Source organism: Rhinopithecus roxellana, chromosome 8, assembly GCF_007565055.1.
Source record: "Rhinopithecus roxellana isolate Shanxi Qingling chromosome 8, ASM756505v1, whole genome shotgun sequence".
NCBI lineage: Eukaryota > Metazoa > Chordata > Mammalia > Primates > Cercopithecidae > Rhinopithecus > Rhinopithecus roxellana.
In genome coordinates, this window is record NC_044556.1 from 101,048,634 (window position 1) to 101,073,018 (window position 24,385).

General features: G+C 43.0%; 1 protein-coding gene across 1 annotated transcript in view; it reads left to right on the top strand.

The window, feature by feature from the left end:
• ACTN2 (actinin alpha 2) overlaps positions 1 to 24,385 on the top strand; it is a 76,147-nt gene that overhangs the window by 40,495 nt on the left and 11,267 nt on the right. Inside the window, 9 exon segments of the mRNA XM_010384678.2 lie at positions 3,107 to 3,188; positions 7,563 to 7,648; positions 9,062 to 9,154; positions 11,250 to 11,480; positions 14,022 to 14,169; positions 15,752 to 15,902; positions 19,514 to 19,622; positions 20,969 to 21,109; positions 23,266 to 23,448. Of these exon segments, the coding sequence (XP_010382980.1) occupies positions 3,107 to 3,188; positions 7,563 to 7,648; positions 9,062 to 9,154; positions 11,250 to 11,480; positions 14,022 to 14,169; positions 15,752 to 15,902; positions 19,514 to 19,622; positions 20,969 to 21,109; positions 23,266 to 23,448 (1,224 nt within the window).

Sequence of the window (24,385 nt, forward strand, 5' to 3'; positions counted from 1 at the left end):
AAAGGCTCAAATAGTCCAATAGTCCAAGCCTTTTTCTTTTCTTTTTTTTTTTTTTTTTTTTTGAGGTGGAGTCTCGCTTTGTTGCCCAGGCTGGAGTGCAGTGGTGTGATCTGAGCTCACTGCAACCTCTGCCTCCCAGGTTCATGCCATTCTCCTGCCTCAGCCTCCCGAGTAGCTGGGTTTACAGGCGCCTGCCACCATGCCCGGCTAATTTTTTTTATTTTTATTTTTAGTAGAGACAGGGTTTTACCATGTTGACCAGGATGGTCTCTATCTCCTGACCTCGTGATCCGCCTGCCTCAGCCTCCCAAAGGTGCTGGGATTACAGGTGTGAGCCACTGTGCCCAGCCCATGTAAGCCTTTTTAAAGTCAAAGTCCCTTGACTTTCTCTGGAGGATTTAGTTGTAGACATATTTATTCAGAATTGATTAACTCATCTGTCACACAAGGTCTACTTCATAACTATCTTGTTATTGATAGAAAATATCATCATTTGTAGCCTTGCAAAAGAAGTTTTTGGGGCAGGCTTTTTTTTTTTTTTTTTTGAGTTTTGCTTTTTGTCAGAAAATTTAACTTAGAAAACTGCAATTCTCCCTTTAAGGTAAAGGTTTAGTGTGTTTAAGTCTCAGATTGGTATTCAAATTCTTTCTTTAAAAGTAGTTTTAAGGCCGGGTGTGGTGGCTTCCACCTGTAGTTCCAGCACTTTGGGAAGTCGAGGCAGGAGGCTCACTTGAGCCCAGGAGTTTGAGGCTGCAGTGGACTGGGATCACACCACCGCCCTCCAGCCTGGGCCACAGAGTGACACACCGACTCCCAAACAAAAACTTAGTTTTAAAATGTAACCCATGATGGAAAAAGAAATCAAGGTCGCTTCTGAATCTTGTGGATGCTCTGTGCTGCCTTAGAGATGATGGTGCGTAAGGCAGCAGAGAGAAGCCACAAGATTCAGAAGGGACCTTGATTTATTTATCCATCATGGGTGGTGAAACCCTGTCTCTTCTAAAAATACAACAATTAGCTGGGCGTGGTGGCGGGCACCTGTAATCCCAGCTACTCAGGAGGCTGAGGCAGGAGAATGGCTTGAACCCGGGAGACGGAGGTTGCCGTGAGCTGAGATGGCACCACTGCCCTCCAGCCTGGGCGACAGAGTGAGACTCAATCTCAAAAACAAAAAAGAAAAGAATGATGTGTAAAGACTTAAGGGTAAAAGCAAGGCCCACCCTTACTACACATTTCTGCAGTAGCCTCTACACATTTCCTGCTGGGTGCTGGTGTGCTGAGCTCGCCGTTCACGTGCTGTTGCTGTGTTTGGGTGTGGACTCCGGCCCTGTTGCATGCTGACCTCACTCGTGTGGCATGGATGGTCATAAGAAAAGTGTCCTGGCTTCCACCACCTTTTTAGTTATCCATTGCTTGCCTCCTGCCCCCAGCCTGCCTCCATGGCATACAGGGTAGCATGTGAAGAGTTTACTGGCTTCCGAAAGGTTGAGAATGAAATATTTTAAGGTAGCCCATGAAAATGGAACTTTTTCCCAGCTTTTCAATGGATGTATTTTCTTACCCCTGAATTACTTTGAAATGATCCAAGCATGTAGACAGTGTACATTTCTTTTCAATTAATCTTAATCTCATTTGCAAAATGAGGGGATTGTACTGCATAGACCCAGTTTCATTAGCAGTTTATTATGGTCAGTTTGTATTACAAAACGTCAGTAGATCTGTAGTAATTGGTCATCTAAGAAAGTAGAAAAATACTTACATAAACAATAGCAACTAATACTTACATAGCACCAGAGCAGGCACTGTTATAAACAAATAAACATACATGTATATTCACACATCCATATATGCATATATATGGAATCTCACATACACTTTAATCTTTACAGTGCACAGTAACCCTATAAAGTAGGCACTACTATTATCCTAGTTTTGCAGATGAAGAAAGTGGGAAGTCAGTAATCTACCAGAGGTCACATGGCCAATAGCTGAGGTAGGAAATAAATACTTACTGGCACATTTTATCATTTAAATTACACTCTAAATGAGATAGCTTTCACAAAGTCTCAGGTGATAAGCTTTGTTAAAACAACCTTTAGTTAAAAACTTTTTTTTTTTTTTTTTTTTTTTTTTTTTTTTTTTTTTTTAACTGAATTCGCTGTATACTCTGTGAGGCCAGAAAGCTGTCTTTGGTTTCTTCATTGAGCACTGTGAATATGTTTGAAACCTGCACTTTTTCAGTGTTTCACTGTATAAAAATAATGATGCTCGTTGGAAAACATTGTGGTTTCTAAAATACTGAAATGACTTTGTGATTAAAATTCATTAAAGTCATCCCCAGACTAACACTACATTTCATTTTGATTTTTCTATCTTGCCTTCATCTCTTTAGAAATTCTTAATGGTTAATTTCTCTAGTGGATCAAAATAAGAAATGTTGCATCTTCTTTCTTTTCACTCTTTTAGTTATATACTCTGGTTCAGTTTATTTTACTATGTTACATATATTTAACTAGTTTTTACAGTGGAAGGTAAATGTAATCCTAAGAACAAAATTTTTTTCATGAATTCACTTAATGATTTTAAGGTTTTGTCATTTCTTCTTGCTTTAACATGAGTTTTGCCCTTTGTGACACTAGTAACGCTCTTTAGCCCGCTGAAAGTTTTAGCTAGCAACGTTTTTCTTTCATCTCTTTACTCCTCAGCTTTCCAATATTTAAAATCATGGTATTGGTTCTCCAAGATCCCCTTCCAAGTCTGGAAAATGCATGTTTCATGATTTAGGATGATTTAAATGTTATTTCTAGGCCTGAAGATCAGTGCTGATGGATTCAGTGTGTCCTTTCTTGTCAAGGCATTTGTTCTCTTAAACCCTTTGTTTACACTTTGTGATTGAAGTGTGCATGGATTTTGCGGTTTCTGTCATTTTTGATGTTTCTCTAAATGTTTGAAGTAATTGGGAAAAGATGAAAAAGCAAGCAACACTATTGCGATTGTGTGCGGGTGGGAAGGTGTCCGTCCTGAAGTGGGGTATGCAAAAAACATGCTTCATAAGTCCTGTTTCAAAATACATTGTAAAAATCTCATTGTCTTGGTTTTCCTGCAGGATGACCCCATAGGCAATATTAACCTGGCCATGGAAATCGCTGAGAAGCACCTGGATATTCCTAAAATGCTGGATGCTGAAGGTGAGATGAAAATTGTGTTTGCTGAGTTAGAGAAAATTTGAAGACTACAACTGTTATGGCTACACATGGGGACCTTACAGAATTTCGTAGCTAAGTTACATCCTAAGTGCTCTGGATTCCTCACAAGTTTCTGTCACTGGCCACATGAGTAGTGGAGATTTTCATGTGTAGCTTGTTCATAACATTTTTTAAAAAAAATTGTATCCTCCAACAAGCAAGCAACATTACAGCAAAAGGATTTGGTAAAAAGTTCAGCTTTGGCTAAGAAACAAGATGCTTTTATTTATAATTTTAAAAAAACATTTCCTGTATTTTTTTTTTCAACATCATAACGTTTTCTCCCTAACCACGTAGAGACAAGTGTAGCAAATAAATCCCTTTGTGACATACTTAAGAGAAAAAAATTCTTTCCTTCCAGCCAGAAGTTAGAGAATTGAAATATAGAATATGGAGCATTCAGCCATCAGTGTGCCATCCAAATGTTCACATATTGTTTTTAATTCATCTAAATTTAATTTATTTAGAGCTGAAATAATTTCCATGTATTTTGCACTTCAGTATCACTCATTCTGGGGACTTGCTTCAGATACTTTTTTGCCCCTTTTATATGGTGAATTTGTGTGAGCTGTACCGACAGCAGACCATTGAAAGCACAGATATGTGGACACCATTCATTCATTTTACTTATTCACGATTCATTTACCACTCAACAGGCATTTACTGAGCACTTACCATGAACAGGACCCTCGGCTGGGTACTGCAGGAGCTGATGAGATGTATAAGATATATACCCTGCCCTCAAGAAGCTTATATCCATATATTACTTTGTTATTGTAAATATTATTATTCCCTAATGGTCTATTACTTCCACTAATTAGCGATGTTGGGGAAAACTAAGGAAATTGATTACAGTCAGTTGTCAATCTTCCATTCCTCTTTGCTTTGGTAATTGTATTATGGCCTTTGTAACAAATTACTGCAAAGTGGGCAGCCTAAAACAGCAGAAATTTCTCTCACAGCTCTGGAGGCGGTGTCTGAAATCAGGGAGTAGGCAGCACCCTAAGCCTCTAGGGGAGGATTCTTCCTTGCCTCTTCCAGCTCTGGAAGCCCCAGACATTCTTTGGATTGTGGCAGCATCAGTCCAATCCCTCCCTGCCTCTGTCTTCACACGGCCTTTTCCCCCTCTGTGAATGTTTTCTTTTCTTTTTTCTTCTTTTTTTTTTTTTTGAGACAGAGTCTCACTCTCACCCAGGCTGGAGTGCAGTAGTGGGATCTCGGCTCACTGCAGCCTCTGTCTCCCAGGTTCAGGAGATTCTCCTGCCTCAGCCTCCTGAGTAGCTGGGATTACAGGCATGCACCACCATGCCCAGCTACTTCTTGTTTTTTCAGTAGAGACAGGGTTTCACCATGTTGGCCAGGCTGGTCTCAAACTCCTGACCTCAGGTGATCCACCTGCTTCAGCCTCCCAAAGTGCACGGATTACAGGCGTGAACCACCGTGCCTGACCTGTGAATATTTTCTTACAAGGATACCAGTCACGTTGCATTAAGGGCCCATCCGACTCCAGCATGACCACATCCTCACTTGATTATATCTGCAAAGATCTAACTTCCAAATAAGCTTACATTCACAGGGGTGCTGGAAGTTAAGACTTCAGTGTATCTTTTTGGGAAATGCAGTTCAACCCAAAACAGCAATCTTTCAATTAGAACTCTAATTTTGCTCATTAATTAATCATTTTAATCAAACATCTGTATTATCGGGTATGGTTTCTCTAAAAGTCTTTAGAGGGACAAAGTCTATAAAACACTGAAGTAGAAACGTAGGAAATTTCCTTTCCTCTTTTTCCATCTGTCCTAAGCTAAGTTCATATTTGTATCGTCTTTCTTTTGACCTTTTCATACGATAAATAACTATCTTGAGTTTTCCCACTTGGGTTAATAGCCAGGGTACTAAAGAGAGGAGAAAACAGACAATGCTTAGTAAATTTTCCAGTGTATTCATGCCTCCCTAATATCCTAAGCCTGAAGGTGAGTTTCCTATTCAAACACTCTTGTAGAATTATTGGCAGGATCATCATCGATGTTACTCTGGCGCTGCTAATATTCTCTTCTCAGTTCTTTGGTTTTTCCTTAGTCTCTGAGTCCTGGTCTGGGCAGGTGTCCATTCTGCTCATCCTTTCAGGCAGATGGGGTGTGTGAGCACTGTGTTCATTTCCTCCCCCTAATCTTCCGTGTGTTTCTTCATCTTTCCCTTTTAACGGTTCAGAAGAATGCTCACACACTGTTTTATTATCTTTGCAGAATAATTGCTCTAAAGAATCTTCCGGCAAACAGTTCTGAACTTGGTCACCTTGCATGTAGAGCGTGCGTTGGCATCACTGCCTGACAGATTTAGCCACGCATTCCCTGTTGTACGTTTGCAGCCTGCGTTTGGACTTCCCATCACCACAGCATTCTATCAGCAGTTTAAAATTTCTGCTGCTCTTTGATGGGAATGTCAGGTCCAGGTCTCCTCAGATCATGAGTGCCTTTTGGTAAATCCTTGCCTTCCTGCCTGCTGCCGTGGACCTTAATTCCTGTCATTCGTGTTGGTCTCTGAACCCAGGTGGGGATTTTAAAGTGGCTCATTGGCCCACTCACCCATTCTGTGCTTTTAAAAGGTTGTAAAAATTGTTTATTTCCCTCCACAAATCTTTGAGGTGCAGACTAGGTTTAGATCTTGGGTACATTTGTTCCGTGAGAACCTGCAGAAGGGATCTGGTGGCCCCCCGGGCCCTCCGTGTGTAGTAATAAGAAAGTCCTGGTGAGTGTGCTGGTGTGTGCGCTCTGTTCAATTCCGAGGGCCTAATTCTGTCCATAGATGTGCCTTTCTTGCTAGGTTAGGGCTCTTCTGGGTTAGCCTTGCTGTTCTCTTTGGCAATTCCTTTATTTCCCTTGACTGTTCTCAAAAGTGCACAGAGAGTAATCACTTTGCAGGTGTGACTTCTTTGATTTGAGCCAAAATTTTAACAACATAAGTGTATGGGGGCGAGGAGGGAGATTCCTGATTCCAGCACCTCTGAGGAAGCACTTAACAGAAGCCTGCTGGTATTAGAACATCCACACAGTTAACCTTCTTTTCTCCACACAGATTTAGTATACACTGCCAGACCTGATGAAAGAGCCATAATGACTTATGTTTCCTGTTACTATCATGCTTTTGCTGGTGTACAGAAGGTGAGGATGTAAACCATGAGTCACCGCTCACCCTTCACCTTCTGTGTCTTAATTTTTTTTCAATTGTTTTCCTCTTTTTCCCTGCCCTCTCCTCAGAGTAAGGAGACTGTCTGGTTCTGAGGAGGCAGTTGTTTGTCTTTTTTAGTCTAGCTTTCTTTGAAACTTACTTTCTGTTCATGCAGTGGTATGCCGTTCATGTTTGTTTTCCAGAAGATTGCATAGTTACACAACCCCACATCCTTTCTGTTCATAGTCTCTGCGAACCCAATGACTAGGTTTCACCATAGGGAATTGTCAGGTATCTTTTTAACTTCACTCTGACCCACTGACTGACCCAAGTTTATGAACAAGTTTAAAAAGCAGCTTACCAAAAAATAGTGTTGCCAAGATGGAGGAAGAAAGGATGTAGGTTTTCATGGTTCTGTTTTCTGTCTTCCTTTTGGCTATTTCAGCAACTAGAAATAGTAGTGAGTCATAATAAGCACAAGCCATGTAGACCCTTCTTTTGGGTCTACATGGCTTGTGCTTATTTAGATATTTTGTTATTCTTGGTGATTTCTATAAGCGATATGGTAAGTATGTATAGAAGTTATTAAAAGAGCTGCCCTCTCTAGTGAATTTCATGCTCACGCAAGGCACTTTACAGAGTAGAACTCCCCAACAGTTGTTTGGGTGGGGAAGGGGAAGTGGGAAGACAGCCCAGTGCAGCGCTGTGAATATTCCCCGCATCTTGCAAAGTGACTTGAGTTCCCCAGAGCAGACGGGCCAGGTGCCCTGATGTGGTCGGAGGACCGGAGTCACGAGGAAGGGGTGACAAGCTCTGATCTGCAACAGACATTTGTTCCGTGAATAGGTTTCCACGTGAAACCATTGAATCCACCTTTAAAAGCCCATCAAGGGGTGGGGGAGAAAACAAGCCCTCAGTTTGATCCTTAAAAAACTTGCTGGCTCAAACCATCCTGTTCACGAATCATTTCGATACAATACGGCCTTCCTGAGGTTCAGGACCATGGGCCGCGAAACACAGAAAATTGGTCAGTGTAAACCAATTTGTTCTTCCCTCTGTTCTCCCTGGTTTCTCTCCTTCGTCTCTGTGTGTGTGTGTGTGTGTGTGTGTGTGTGTGTGCGCGTCCTGTGTTATTTTCTCCCCCTTCAGACATCGTGAACACCCCTAAACCCGATGAAAGAGCCATCATGACGTACGTCTCTTGCTTCTACCACGCTTTTGCGGGCGCGGAGCAGGTACTCAACACTTGTCCGTCCGGGCTGTTGTGTTACTCTCTGTTGGTTTTAGTTGTGTGTGCATACTTGAGTGTGTGTTTGTGCGCTTCACATCTTACCTTGGAATCTTTCTGAGTGTTTTCTAATAACCTCATATGGCAAGTTCTAAACTGTGAAAACTTTTTTTTAACAGCTTTAACTTTAGACAGTTCCTGAAATGTTTTTATGTGTTTTACTTTTAATATATTTCTTTTATTTCATTAGTAAGTTGTGGAAAGTATTTGTGCTTTAGAAAAATAAAAAATGCCATGAAAATTGAGCCACATGCATTGGTTGGTAAAGGGGAAATGTGATAAGGAGAAATGAATGCCTTTCCAACCCAGCCTTGTTCTCTGCTTAGAAATTGCCTTCACAGTTCCATGATTTGGTCTAACATCCTTCAAGACTAATCTTATTTGAAATGAAGTAGTGGAAGGGATAAGAGAGTTGGAACCTCAAAAAGTTTTACATTTCTCAAAACAAATAGCCCAAGGTACCTTGAGGAAGAATGGCCCTCAGCTTTCTGCATATTCACCTGTTTCTGTTTCTGTTCCTCTCCTTGGAGAATCTTGATAGACTGCAGTGGACGGAGTATGCATTATTTCAGTGACGGCTTGTGAAGCCCATCACTGGGAAAGGATGCTAACAGGCTGATGAGGGCTTTAGAGGAAAGGCCTGGGGACAGACTGCGGACCCAGAAGCCAGATAGGCAAGTTTCTCTTGTTCCATCAGACAATTATGGTTCAAGGCACTTTGCCACTCCTGCCCCTAGTTCCTTTCCACGAAAGATGATAGAGAATTGTGTATTACCTCAATGACTTCTCATCTAGGTTAGACAAAGTCTTAAAGCACACTGAGCTCTGTGGAAGGATCCGCTCCAGAAAGTTCTACATATTCATATCAGGAGATGAGGAGGTCTTCAGTGCATTCAAGTGCAATGGTATATCTGGATTTTCCTGACCCAGTTATTTTTTTGCCTTGATTTCCAAAGGCTAATGTTATTCAGGGAGTCTCCATCCCATCGTCATGAGATCAGTGGAGAGTTCAGGTGGACATTCAGGGACCCAAGATCTTGGTTTCCTGGACCCAAATATTTCTGTGACTAACTTGCTGGATGTTTACCGAGTTTGTGTTTTAGACTAATGCTCTCTCCCTGTTATTCCCTACAGTCTAATCAGCCTGCCGTGTAAGTCTGTGTGAAAACTGTAACAAAGGTGTGAAATGATTCATAGTACACAAAAGCCATGCCTTCAGTCTGACCGCACCCTAACCTAGATTCTGCACCATCTACAGCACGCCACCCGCCTTGTCCCCTCTCATCACCCGCCTCGTTCCATGCTGTGTGTGCGCATTCCCGTCGACAGAGCCGTCCTGTTTACCTATTGTGTTTTACAGGCCGAGACAGCGGCTAACAGGATATGTAAGGTTCTTGCTGTGAATCAAGAGAATGAGAGGCTGATGGAAGAATATGAGAGGCTAGCGAGTGAGGTAAAGGAAACTGGTGACCTGCAGTTCTGTCCGTCCTCACGCAGGGGCTGAGGCACAGAGGGTGAAAACAGAGGGTGAAAAAATACTCCGTGGGGGTATATATATATATATATATATATTTTTTTTTTTTTTTGCATTTTTCATCTCAGATAGGACGAAAGCAGGAAAATAAACCTGATCTCCGAGGTTGTTCTTATTGTAGTAACCTAACTTTTGGCAAAAACATAATCCCCAGTGGTCTTCCCAACGATCCCAAAGCAGAAAGGTGTAGTTTGCATGTCTGAAGATAGGAGAATGCGATTCTCTGCTCAGCTCTGCACCCCCGGGGTTGGACACCCCTAGACGACCTTGCGTTACTTGTTTTTTTTTTTTTCCTGTTCACTGGCTACCGACATCACATAGGATGCACTCCATATGCAAAAGCCTCACTCCACACACAGACCCAGTGTCAAAGGAACTGGCCCAGCCTGGTGTGCGGAGCTGGCTCGGGCTTGTGTGTCTGTATAAATATCCAGAGGAAATCTGGGGAAGACAGAACTCTCCCTGCAGGATATTTGAGCATGAGTTTCTGTGGTGCCTTTCCAGAGCTCTTCAGCCAGACTCTTGGTTAGGACAGCACTTTCCAGGTTGTTTTTCTTTGTGTTCTTGTTATAGCATACGTAGCAACTACACAGCGGCCTCTCTGCATCTGCACTGTTTTCCCCAAATACATGGGCTGCATGAGGCCCCCAGCCACCTCCTTTCTAAATTGGACTCAAGTACAGTGACACATACTTGAGACCAAACAATTTTTGCCCTGCCTTGTTTTTTGTTTTTTTCTGAGACAGAGTCTTGCTTTCTGGCCCAGGCTGGAGTGCAGTGGGGCAATCCTAGCTCACTGCAAACTCCACCTTCCCGGGTTCAAGCAATTGTCCTGCCTCAGCCTCCCGAGTAGCTGGGATTACAGGCGTGTACCGCCACACCCAGCTAATTTTGTATTTTTAGTAGAGACAGGGTTTCACCGTGTTAGCCAGGCTGGTCTCGAACTCCTGACCTCAGGTGATCTGCCCGCCTTAGCCTCACAGTGTGCTGGGATTATAGGCATGAGCCGCCGTACCTGGCCTGCTTTTTAATTTAGCTGATATTTGGTCTTTATTGGTAAAAGCATCAGGACACTTGGAATAAATCTTCCAATAAATAGTAGTGTAACTTAATGATACTGAGTTCATATTTTCATACTGCTGCTGTAGAAAAATTCAACTTGATGGCATTGTTGAATGGCAGTGACAGGGCTGCCAGACATGAAGCATGGCCAGTACTGAAGGCCAGAGGATCCTTAGGAATTCAGTCCTCCCTTTTCTTACTGGGTCCTTCATTTATCCTCCTAAAACCCTTCGACTCTAGGTATATCACCATTTAAACTATGTTTCATTCTAATCTGCTGTCATTTTCCAAGTGCTCAGTAGGCATAGGTGTAAATAATGGGGTTTTCAGCAAGTCATTTCTAAGACCTAGGTAGTAATTCAGGAGGTGCGTGCGTATTTTGTCCTTAGGAACTCACTACCACGTTCACTTCTATCATGCAGATTTACTTAAAAGCTAGACGTTAAAATACACTTTGGCATTGAGTTAGACGCAGCCTTACAATACCATTGTGTAGTAAGTAATCTAATTAGATTTCAGCTTACTTTTTAAAAACACATTTTAAGTGAAATCCAGTTCTTTGCTGAATTTATTACACTACAATTCTGCCATGTCAAGTATTTTGGGGTTGTTTGGTTTTGTTTGGTTTTTTTAATTTGAAAGCTCCATCCAGCATTTGTCTGCTAATGTCTGGTCCCTGAGTTTCTTGTAAACGTCACATTCTTGTAAGACACGACTTGACGTGCTCACTTTAAGTTTTCGACCTGTGTTTGATATCGTTGGGGTGATCACTAGTGGCCATGGGTGGACACTGAACATTTCATTCATGCCTCTGTGCATAGAGGTACCACATTTCAGTGATTTTAGGAACATTAGATTCATCCATTACAATTATTGGATGCCTCATTTTTTTTTTAACTGGGGAAGGGGGTTTGCTGGTGTCTTCAGCAGTATTTTTATGTTTGGGGAGCAGCTTTTGGAATGGATTCGTCGCACGATCCCCTGGCTGGAGAACCGGACTCCTGAGAAGACAATGCAGGCCATGCAGAAGAAGCTGGAGGACTTCCGGGATTACCGCCGGAAGCACAAGCCACCCAAGGTGCAGGAGAAATGCCAGCTGGAGATCAATTTCAACACATTGCAGACCAAGCTGCGGATCAGCAACCGGCCTGCCTTCATGCCCTCCGAAGGCAAGATGGTGTCGGTGAGTAGAGAGCCTCCCAAAGTGCTGGGGTGACAGGTGTGAGCCACCGTGCCCCGCCCCGACTCACTCACTTCTTTTACCCTTCGACTTGCACTCAGCTGGCTTCTGTCCCTGCTTCCACCAAGAAGGTTCTTGTCAAAGTCAATGGCATTCATGTTGTCAAAGCAAGTTGTTTTTATTTTTATATTTTTGAGACAGAGTCTCACTTTGTTGCCCAGGTTGGAGTGCAGTGGCGCAATCTCAGCTTACTGCAACCTCTGCCTCCCGAGTTCAAGCAATTCTCCTGCCTCAGCCTCCCAAGTAGCTGGGATTACTGGCGCCCACCACCACGGCCAGCTAATTTTTGTATTTTTAGTAGAGATGGGGCTTCACCATATGGGCCAGGCTGGTCTCGAACTCCTGACCTTGTGATCCGCCCACCTCGGCCTCCCAAAGTGCTGGGATCATTTGTATTTTTATATTCTCAGTTTCTTTGACCCAGCTGCCCATTTCTCCTTTCTTGAAGTTCTTTCCACTTTGGTCCTCCTGTTTCTTCCTCCTTCACCAGCGAGGCCTTCTCCATCTCTGCTCAAGGCCTTGCCTCCTCCCTCTCCCTGTAGATGCTAGTGATTCTCAGGCTTGGTGCTGAGCCGTCTTCATCTTTATACCCTCCAGGTGATCTCATCCAGGCCCATGGCTTGTTTTTTCTTTTTCTTTTTTTTTTTTTTAAAACATGGTCATGCTCCGTCATCCAGATTGGAGTGCAGTAGTACAATCACAGCTCACTGCAGCCTTAATCTCTTGGGCTCAAGCGATCCTCCCACCCCAACATCCTGAGTAGCTGGGACTACACGCGCATACCACCAGGCATGGCTAATTATTTCTTTGTAGAGATGGGGTCTCGCTGTGTTGCCAGGGCTGGCCTCAAACTCCTGGGCTCAAGCGATCCTCCCACCTCAGCCTCCCAAAGTGCTGGGATTATAGGCATGAGCAGGCATGCCTGGGCAGGCCCATGGTTTTCATTGCCACCTAAATGCCAATAACTCTCAAATTTTACATTTCCAGCTCTGACTTTTCCCCAAGTTCCAGACCAATATATCCACCTGGATATATTATAGCATATTAAATCAAACATATCCAAAAGAGTTCCTCCCAGTTTCCTCGATCCTAGTAAATTCTGTCACTGTCCTCTAAGTTGCTAACCCCCAAACCCAGGTTTCATCTTGATTCTTCCCTTTCTGTCACTTTCTTACATCCAGTTCTTCAGCCAGTCCCATTGGCTCTTCTTCCAGAATACATCTTAAGTAAACGCTCTTAATCCCCTTCTCTTTACCTCCACGGCCACTGGCGTATGCTAAGCCACCATTGTCTCTCCTTGGACCCTGCAAGTAACTCCTGACTGGTTCTTTTTCTTTTGCCTCTTAAAATTCATCCCCCATACATCAGCCTCTGTCATCTTTTAACAATATGAATCAGATCTCATCTCCTTTCTTCTCAAAACCCTTCAGTGACTCAGTGACTCCCCAGAGTATTTAGAGAAAAATCCAAGTTCATTATCCTGGCCTATGAGGGTCTGCATGATTGCCAAATGCATCTCTCACTCTGCCCTGACTCACTCCACCGCTGCCACACCACACTGCCTGCCATCCTTCCCGCACGCAGAGCACATGCCCTCTTGGGCATTCGAGAGTTTTCCCTTGCCCAGGAGCCCTTGTTTCGTACTTCGTCACATCACTGACTTCTGTCATTGAGGACTCAGTTCAGATGCCCCCTTCTCAGAGGGGTCTTCTCTAAGTAACCTGCCACAGGGACCACCCTGACGAGCAGGGCTGGCAGTATCCCTTGACCCTGCTTTTTTTTCCCTTACAGCATTTCGTTTATCACTTTCCGAAATGAAATTGCTTAAGTACTTAATGATTGTCTCTCTCCCCACCCCACCATGGAAGCTGCATGGGAATGGGGAACTTTAGAGGTATTGTTTACCCTTTCAGAGTTTCTCACTAGTGCCTGCTACATGCTAGATGCCCAGAAATTAGTGGTTGATGGCTGGGTGGCTGGACAGTTCACCCCAGTCACTGAATAAGAGTTGTTTTGGAGGCCGGGTGTAGTGGCACATGCCTGTAATCCTGGCTATGGGGGAGGCCGAGGTGGAAGGATTGTCAGAGCCTAAGACTTAAAGAACAGCAACATAGCGAGACTCCACCTCTTAAAAAATAAAAATAATCATAATAAAAGAGTTTTGAATTGAGCCATCCTGAGGCTTTATCTTCTTGTAGCCAGAAATTGTCAGCCCTCTGCATCTTTGTCCACATCTGGAGAAGTGTCAAGATAACTGATAACAACTATGTTCATCTTAAAAGATCCCAGTGAATTATAATTAAGACATTTGGAAGCCAAATAATTGAATGGTTATTGGGGTGAGGGGTAAGGAAGGAAAAGAAAACAGAAGGAAAACACCATCAATCACGTAGTGGAGGAGATTTAGAGAAGAAGCCTTAGAGTTCAGAATGTAACGAAGGTGCTTGTTACACATTCGCTTCCCTTGGCTTCCAACCGTCCCAGGATATTGCTGGTGCCTGGCAGAGGCTGGAGCAGGCTGAGAAGGGCTACGAGGAGTGGTTACTCAATGAGATTCGGAGACTGGAGCGCTTGGAACACCTGGCTGAGAAGTTCAGGCAAAAGGCCTCAACCCACGAGACTTGGGCTTATGGTAAGTAGACAGGAGTCAGATTGGATTTTTGAAAAACCAGACTTGAGCCATGTTGAACACATCAGAGCCATGATGTGTCCTTACTAACTATGCCTAATGTCTGTGACACTAAAGGTAGGTGTCATCACCTTTCTCTGCTCCTGTCTCAGTGCCAAATTTAAGAGGTAGGCATGAAAATTTAGTTTCTAATCAAGCAGATAATCTATTTCTTTCCAAAATGGCACCTAAAATGTGTTCTTTACATACCTGCCTACAGAAGGCCTGGCCTCCTTCCTTGTTTTTTATTTGATTCCACAAGTATCCATTCATTCCCTAACTGGTGGTCAGATAGCCCTGGGCCAACCACTAGCTTCTGCCAGTAGAATGTATATTAAATGCCATAGAGCAACATAATATCCCATGTAGAAAATCTGGAAGGAAGGATGCAAGATATCGTCTATAGTCTAACTTGCTCATTTCACTTGCATTCATCTACTTTTTTCAGGCCTTACACACATGCCGGTCTCCATAGCCATAAGAATACGGCCCTAACATTTTTTTTTTTTACTGTCTCCTGGACTAAATAGTCCTTGCCAAGGCAGAAGAATAAAGCATTTTCCCCATCACATAATAATCTGTTTTGAGATTTGGGAGATTTTTCCTCATTATATGGTTTTTGCTTTTATTGTTGCTTGATTTTTAATATTTCTTAGACAGGTAGTTACAAGCAAGGAACCTGGAGCCAGGTGGGTTGGAGGCACGGCTCTGATGCATAGCAGCTGTGTGCCCCGGATGAATTCTTAATCTCGCAGGGCCTCAGTGTCCTCTTGGAAATGGGAATCACAGTAATACCTCCCTCATAGGGTTTCCATGAAGATTTAATGAGTTCATATTTAGAAAGCATTTTGAGTAGCGTTTAGTACACAGTAAGTGGCACATCGTCATCATTAAATATATGAACATTTGCTTTCCACTTCCAATTTCATAGAGTTCTTAAAGGTTGTTAGCCAGGGGATAAATGTGGATCCAGTCGTGATCACAGCAGTTGCTGGATTTGAGAAATATTTATATGGGAAAATATTAGTGGAGGGTCAGAGAGGAAAATTTCTAATATTTATTATCAGGAAAAGAAAGCACAGACTCCATTTAAGCACACACAGTATAGCTTTCAAATGAAAGGAACTAGGGTGGGGTGGAACTCATGGGTAGACAAGTTGAGCACAGGGGTTTTATCTAAGCATCCCCAGTAGCTCTTGGGAGCGAATAATGACTAACTTAACTGAGGATCATGCAGGAAAATCAGATACTTGTGACTTAGAATGATGAAGACTACAAATTTTTTTTTTCTTAAAATGTACTCAGCATGCTCTCCTTCCCCCTTTATTTGGAGACACTAGCTTTCAAAACTGAGAGGGACTGGGGCATCCTTAGCGGGTAGCAGCCTGAATTCCATCACAACCCTGGCCTGCGTCTTCAGTCCTGCCCCCTCTCTGTCCGCTTCTCTTAGTTCTTTGGAATCTCAACGCTCCCTGAGAACGTGGCTGGCCCGAGGAAGCCACTGTGCCCTCAGCATATTCATACTTTCTTGCTACCACCTTTGCAGGCAAAGAGCAGATCTTGCTGCAGAAGGATTATGAGTCGGCATCGCTGACAGAGGTTCGCGCTCTGCTGCGGAAGCACGAGGCGTTCGAGAGCGACTTGGCAGCGCACCAGGACCGCGTGGAGCAGATCGCAGCCATCGCGCAGGAGCTCAAGTATGTGCAGATGCCGTCCGTCCTCCCGGGAGCCCCGGGGATTCCATAGAGAGGGGAGAGGAAGGCCTGCCTTTTCTTTCCTGACTAAACGCAGAGGGAACCCGGCTGGAGGCACTCTGCAGGGATTCTCCTTGTTTAAATGTAGAAACAGATTTCGGTTCTTAGGTTGTGGTAGAATCCCTATGTCCTCCCATCCAGCGGCACCCCTGCCCCCAGCACAAGCAGCTCTGCTTCCGGGAAGATGAGAAATAAGTCTGGAACATTGGGGCCCAGAAAGCTATGGGAAGGCGGCCTCACCCAGGCCAGGTGCAAGAGGCCGAACACAGCCTGTCCTGAAATCAACATAAAACGAACACAAAACAGAGGGCACTGGCTGGGCGCGGTGGCTCACGCCTGTAATCCCAGCACTTTGGGAGGCCGAGGCGGGCGGGTCACGAGGTCAGGAGATCGAGACCATCCTGAATAACACGGTGAAACCCCGTCTCTACTAAAAATACAAAAAATTAGCCGGGCGTGGTGGCGGGCGCCTGTAGTCCCAACTACTCGGGAGGCTGAGGCAGGAGAATGGCGTAAACCCGGGAGGCGGAGCTTGCAGTGAGCCGAGATGGCACCACTGCATTCCAGCCTAGGCGACAGAGGGAGACTCCGTCTCAAAAAAAACAAAAAAAAACAAAAAAGCAAAACCGAGGGCACTGCTGTACATGTGCAGAAGAGACGTCAGGGCCCCACTTTGCTTTATCATCCCATAAGTGCTGTTTCACTTTCATGGGTTTAGTTTTATGAGAAGAACTAACAGGACAATTGAGCCTAGGCTGGATTTAGCACAGAGTGAGTGTTCTCAGTTCCCACTCTGTGTAGTGTGAGCCTTGGGGCGCAGCCGCCCTCTGGGAGAGGAGCCTCCATGCCATGTTTCCGAGCTTTCTTCAGGTCCTTTTCCCTTGTAATAAAGACAACATTTTATTCCCTACTACTTTCCCCACCATTATAATCACTGATACATCTGTAGAGTGTTTAGAGCCTGTCACATAATGGTAACTTCAAAAATTAAATAATAAAAATTTATTTCAGTCTATTACGTTTTAAAACTGCCATGTTCCTCACTTTTGACTAGAGAAAATTAGCAGATGGGGCCTTTTAAAAGAGATCGTGTGTTTCAGTCTTGCCCATACAAACTCTTGCTTTTTTGTGATCTTTATATCCACTTCGTGCACTGTATTCATAGCCTGTAGATGGTCTTATTTCCCATGCTTCTTGAACGTTGGCTTTTTCATTGCTCAGTAACAGGTACAAGTGAAATAAAGGGATGAAAAGAAACTCGAGCTCTTTAGTGCTCCATAATAGCTCCCATGAGCAATTTGGAATGGCTTTAAGTGTTGCCCATAAAATTTAAGTAATAATTGTATATTATTATTATTCCTGCCATCCCCAGTGCCTATGTCTTCACACAGGCTAGAGATTAACCACACATAGAATTTAAGTATGTGCTCATCTTATTGTTATTAACATCCTTTTCCATTTTTACCTGTCCTTCAATAATAAATCAAACGTTTTGTGCTGTTCTCAAAGTACATAAACAATAGTTATGCATAGTTATGCAAACCCTAACTCCTTGAAAGCATGTATGTATAGAACCATTGCTGATGAATTAGAGGAAGAGAGAGAGACTCTGCCCTAAAGGTAACCCTGGATGGGTGAGCATTGTTGTCTGCGTTATGGAACAAGAGAAGGATTCCTAGGTTTTTGTTTCTGGAGAAGTCTGTCTTCTCTTTAATGTCTGAAAATCCACAGCCTTCTCATTTTATATTTAGGGCTGTGCAAACTGCTGGTGTGTTTTGGTTGGTTTTGTTTTTTTGGTTATAATAAGTAAGACAAGAATCTTAGTCGACCTTGGTCTAGTGAGGAGTATTTGTATATAGAAAGCTGCTGTTTGCTCTTGAGAACTGGACAAGCTTTAATCAGGTGATAGGGAGCTTCTTATCCACTGGAAAAATACTCAGGTAGTAACCATGTGCATCCCCTTTATTCAGTAACAGAAACAAGAACATTCAGTAAGCACAAATTAGTGTTATTCAAAGGAAAAAAAGCAGCGAACAACCACTGCCTTAATTTAAGGTTGAAAAAAGAAGTAAACGAACCTAAGCTTTAAGGAAATGGATTTGGTAGGGTAGAAGGGGACTTTTCAAAAGTTGTCTAATCCTGGACTGTTTTTGAAGAAGCTTCCCAAAGATGTCTTTAAACTTCCATAGTTATTGATTTATATCTGAGTGAAAAAGATGATTAAGTTTTGTACAGGATTCAAACTTGTTATCTCTGGAGGTACTGGGTTAAGCTTCGAGTTAAGAATTTGCTTTAGGTTGGATGCAGTGGCTCATACCCGTAATCCCTGTACTTTGGGAGGCTGAGGAGGAAGGACTGCTTGAGGCCAGGAGTTTGAGGCCAGGAGTTCGAGACCAGCCTGGAAACACAGCAAGACTCCATCTCTAAAAATTTTTTTAAAAGAGCCGGGTGTAGTGGCACATGCCTGTAGTCCCAGCTACTTGGGAGGCTAAGACAGGAGGATCACTTGAGCCTAAGAGTCTGAGGCTGTATAATATACGATCATCCCACTGCACTCCAGCTTGGGTGACGAAGCAAGACGCTGTCTCTTAAAAAAAAAATAAAGAAAATTGCTTCAATAGTGTGTGCACAGAAAGATCCCAGGTAGAATGCATAGATGGATCTGGCAAGGAAAAGTAAGGATTTAGTGAGAAATCATTTTGCTCTTGCTTGTCACACTAGTGGCATTAGATAAGTCAGAACCTCTCTAAGTGGAAGGGCTCAGTTCGGCCCCATTTCAGAAATCCCTCTATGTTAGATAAAGTCATGGCACAGCTCTGGACCTGATACTCTACCTAGTGGTGAGGCCAAGTGCCCTTCTAGGGAAGCCAAGGACACAATGTGGTGCAGGCTGACTCCTCCCTCCCCAGTCACTGTAGCTGCATCCTGGCCTACAGGACTGTTTTCCAGGTCAGACAGTGACATCTTCTAACCTTCACCCACAGGGACATTGCCACTTAGAAATAATGCTGTCTGGGGGCCTCTCCAAGAAAAGGAAGGGAAAATAAATGGAGCCTGTGGTATTAAGAAGACAGCGGTTCTCTCTGTTTAGAAATCTGTTGGCCAGCGAAAGTTTTATGAATTCTTCTTGTAATTTATCTGGGAAGAGTGATGTTTACAGTGATGACAGTTAACAGAACCCTGAAATAGCATCCCAGTTCTCTATTAGATTTTTATATTTTATTATTTTTTTATTTGTATAAATGTTGGGGGCGGGGATAGCAGTGCAGTTTTGCTACATGTGGCCAAGTCAGGGTTTTTAGGTTAGTCATCACCCAAATAACATACGTCGTATGAAATTACACTAAGTAATTTTTCATCATCCACCTACTCTCCCACCCCCTCACCCTTCTGAGCCTCCACTGTCTATCAGCCCTCACTCTATGTCCATGTGGATACATTTCAGATGTTTTTGTTTGTTTTTAAACTTCCCTGTTGTTTTTCTTTTTTAGCCCATGTTCATTTTCTCTCATCATCTAGAAAAGTTAATCTTTATTTATTTTCACTTTTAATAGTGAACTGGACTATCACGACGCTGTCAATGTCAACGATCGGTGCCAGAAAATTTGTGACCAGTGGGACCGACTGGGAACACTTACTCAGAAGAGGAGAGAAGCCCTGGAGGTGAAGTCTTGAAGCCGCTTGTTGACATGAAATCTTTTAATAGAAGCTCTTTAGTGAAATCGCTGGTATTCGTCGTCTGTTTCTCTGTGGCATGAAACAGGTTGTCTAGTGAAAGGAACCCCTGAAGAAAACATGAAAAGGGAAGAAAGAGGGAAATGGGAAGTTGGGAGCTTTGTGTTGTAATTTGTCCAGACAGCAGTGAAGTATATTTTTCAATTTAAAAAAATCCAGGGGCGATGAGATTACTGCATAAATCTACTTTGTATCGGGCAGTGACAGTACATTTCCAAAAGTCCTTCTGCCTGAGTAAATTGAGCTGTGAGTGAGTCAGGAAATCAGAGATGTGTGAAGGGAAGATGGAACCGAATGTTGAAGTGAGTAAATTGATAGGAAACAGAATTGGGATGAATTTGGCCTTATATAAGTGTAAGACTAAGTGTAAGACACAGTGGGTAACTGGTGTCAAACTGCCCCTCATTGTCTTTAACCATGGAAGACATCTCCCACGTGAAGGAAATAAGCAGTTTACCAGTTCCCTGAGTCTTTTCTCCTTGACTGATGACACTTTTGAGATAACGCAATATTAAGCTTCCCAAATGCCAAATGGCTATGACATATCTGCTTAAAGAAAGAGATGTCGAGAGAGAGAAAAGACCAGACATGTAACAGACAGCGCAAAATGTTTTAGAACAGGAGGGGAAAAATGAACCTCATTATGGAAGGCTGAAAGCTATGGAGATGCGTTCCCCTTCTGCCCCCACTTGTCTGCCGTGGGAAACAAGCGCAGGATCATCCTGTTGCTTGAGACCTTGTGCCTTCATATGCCCAGAAAGGCAAGAGCTGATCTGTGTTAAATCCTGACTGAGGATTTGAGAACATGAACCTGTAGTCCCTTCTCTCTCCACTAGGCAGGTGACTTTGGGAAAGGCACACTTCTCTGCACGTGTTGACTCTGAAACGTGGAAGATGCCCTGCATTTTCTGTTAATCTGGCACAGTTAGGGAATCAGGTCCTCTTACAAAGTCCTTTTTTAGCTGAAAGCAAGTCAGAGTAGGCCGTATGTGGAGTCTCAGTTTTCAGAAAAGTAGCATGTAGTGAAGTACTTTAGACACTTTACAAATGAGGCTGCTCTGGATGTTATTAAATCCTTCTTTGATTCAGAAGGCACCTCAGAGACCTGCAGGGCTCAGCCTAATCATTTGAGCATCAGGTAATCTTTTGTAGACACATGCTAATATGCTTAACAGAATGTCAGAGAATAGTCTGTTGTTAGGGAATGCATAATTACACTTTCAGTGAATTTTTAAATTAGTCTATGATAATGCTTGCTTCTCTTTATTCTTCAGAGAATGGAGAAATTGCTAGAAACCATTGATCAGCTTCACCTGGAGTTTGCCAAGAGGGCTGCTCCTTTCAACAATTGGATGGAAGGCGCTATGGAGGATCTGCAAGATATGTTCATTGTCCACAGCATTGAGGAGATCCAGGTAATGGAACCCCAACTCTGTATGCCCTGTGCATTAGAAGTGAGTTGTCATTTAAACTTAGAGTTCTGTTATTTGGTTTCTCATTTTCTTTCTTTAAAAAAAAAAAATTAATAAACGTGGCTAGAAAGCCCAAATTACCCTTGAACCTTAGCTTAAAAATGTGTTTACTACTCTGTGTTGCAAACCCGTTAACATCAATCAAGTAATGGTGAATATGTCTCAAAAGCTCTGTTCTTTAAAAAAGAATGCTGAGGCTGGGCGCAGTGGCTCATGCCTGTAATTCCAGCACTTGGGGAGGCCGAGGCGGGTGGATTGCTTGAGCTCAGGAGTTCGAGACCAGCTTTGCCAATGTGGCAAAAGCCCGTCTCTACAAAAAATACAAAAAAATTAGCCAGGTGTGGTGGCGCACGCCTGGAGTCCCAGCTACCGGGGGGGCTGAGGTGGGAGGATCGCTTGAGCCTGGGAGGCAGAGGTTGCAGTGAGCCAAGATTGTGCCACTAGACTCCAGCCTGGGTGACAACAACAACAACAACAACAACAAATGCTGAATCATTGAGCAAAATAAACATGTGCACTTGGAGTTACTCATGAAAACATTCTAAGTTTACTAGCTGCTGAGTTAACTACTTTGCAGATGTGTGCATATTACTGTTTATTTAAATCTACAGAGTGGGTGGCAGATTGTAAACCGTAAGAAGCCACAAATCAGCACCTACCTTTTGCCTACCACCAATCCAAAATGTTCTGCGTATAGTTTTTTCTGGAACTTCAGAACTATAAACAAAGCTTCTAAGTGGTGACGTTAGGAAGGAAAGTTAATCTCAGTTAGCCAGGACATAATTTATTTAGCGAATTTGATGTATAATAGAATAAAAAGAGAAAATATTTTTTTACTTTTTTTTTTCTGTAAAATAGATATGTCATCAAAAAGAATGCAAGTAGAAAGGAAATCCTGAAGATTGGCATTTGAAACCACACCTCCCTGCCAGGAGCCATCTAGAAGGGTTTCCACCTGCATGTCAGGGGAAAGAAAGTGCTTCCATGAACATTGGAGTTGCCTTTTGAAAGAGGCTTTGATGATGTTTCCTGCTTGCACTCTTCAGCACAGGCCGACAGTCTAAAATCATTTATTTGTGGAATAAGTGAGACCTCTAAGCACGACTTGGAAGTCACACTCTTTGTCAAAACTCTGTTGGCAGCTGACCTGTTGCTGCACCTAAAGAGAACAGTAGCTTCACACTCAAAGGTGCTCCACGAGGCAGCGAGGTCTTTGAGCAGCTGAATTTGCAGGGCTGCTCATGTCCGGGTCAAAGAATAGGTTTGATAAATGGCTCTTTAGAGCGGCTTCTGGGAAGAGTTAGTTTCTGTGGCCTTTTCTTTTTGAGGAGTAGGGATGTACTTCCTGGTTTTCTTTAGGGATAACAGTAGCAAATGTCCGATGCTTTTGTAGGACTACAAAGGTAACACTGGCCATTAGAAAGGGCATCTAAGGGCTGAGCGTGGTGGCTCACACCTGTAATCCCAACACTTTGGGAGGTCCAGGCGGGGAGGATCACTTGAGACCAGGAGTTTGAGACCAACCTGGGCAACATAATGAGACCCCGTCTCCACAAAAAATAAAAATAAAAAAATTAGCCAGGCATGGTGATGTATACCCTATAGTCCCAGCTACTCAGGAGACTGAGGCAGGAGGATTACTTGAGCCCAAGTGTTCAAGGCTACAGTGAGCCATGATTGCGCCATTGCACTCCAGCCTGAGTGACCTAGCGAGACCCTGTCTCAAGAAAAAAAAAAGAAAAAGGAAGTGCTGCTAAGTTAAGTTCTGCTCGTCAGCAGAAAATAAGAAAGACCTAAACAATAGCTGGCGATCGAAAACAGTGAAAGGAAAACTGATTAAAAAAAAAAAAGATTTTTAAAAGACTCTGGGGGAGTAGCCATCAATCAAATTAATAGTCATCGTGATACCCTTTTTCCATTTTCCAGGAACTTGACTTCTGTGTACCTAAAGAGTTTTTTCTAAAGCATTCAGAATGTGTTTTTCTCCAGAGGTTCTTGCAATTAACAAGGCATTTACTTGTGTGCAGAAAGGAATATCAAAGCCTATGAAATTAACACTCAAGCCACACTGTTTTTCTCCGCTTGTGTCTCGGGTGTAGAGTTTGATCACTGCGCATGAGCAGTTCAAGGCCACGCTGCCCGAGGCAGACGGAGAGCGGCAGTCCATCATGGCCATCCAGAACGAGGTGGAGAAGGTGATTCAGAGCTACAGTATCAGAATCAGCTCGAGCAACCCGTACAGCACTGTCACCATGGATGAGCTCCGGACCAAGTGGGACAAGGTGGGTGGCTGAGGGCCTGGTGTGGGACCAGGGGGCATTCTCAAAGCTGAAGTTGAAGGAGGAAGTTAACGCCTCGGGGACTTAGGGTGACAGCCTCATTTTGTGTCACGATCAGGATTGTCCTTTATCCCAGATTTCACAGGCAAAATGTGATAAACTCTTAAGGACCTTGCAGCAGCTTCTGCAGTTTGTGGGGAAAGAAAGCAGAGATTATTTTACTTAAGGAAAATCTTACAAATGTTGACACAACCGCTATAGGTTATGACCCTAATGCCATAAAGGAAATGGTTTTTAAAGCCCCAACTGAAAATTTGGTTAAAAACATGCTTACAAGTACTTATAGTACTTTTTAAAAGAATTTTTAGAATATGATATAGACATGTCCCAGATGTGTGTGAATTTTAAATGCAGAAAAATTGCTTAGAAAACTACATCTTGGGAATGAAAGTATTCTTACTAACTTGCTGCCTTTTAAATTTGGGGCAACTATCGACAAATGTAATTATGGTCCAAATGGAATAATTTGAGCCTTTTTGCCTCATTGTTAAGATTGAGACATTTCTTTTCATGGTTGAAATTATAGCACAATTAGTCATCTCAGTATGCCAATCATAGTCTTTGAGGAATAAGTCCACCACATGGGTCTGAAGTGGCTTTTACCATAAAAACACATGTGCAGCAAGTTAGTTATAAACAGTGCAAAAGACAAAAACAGGTATGAGGAAGAGGAGAGTATTCATCTGAGAGACAATGGCTAATTAGCGCATCTGAGCTTTAAATTTAGCTCTGATCTTCCTATCAAACACCCGAAAACAGAAAGGAAACAGTTCTGAGTTAAGTAGTTTTCATACGGGGGGGAATAAAAGGAAATATATCATTTTTTATTTTTCATTTTTATTACGTTCATTTTTTTGAGACAGAGTCTCACTCTGTCGCC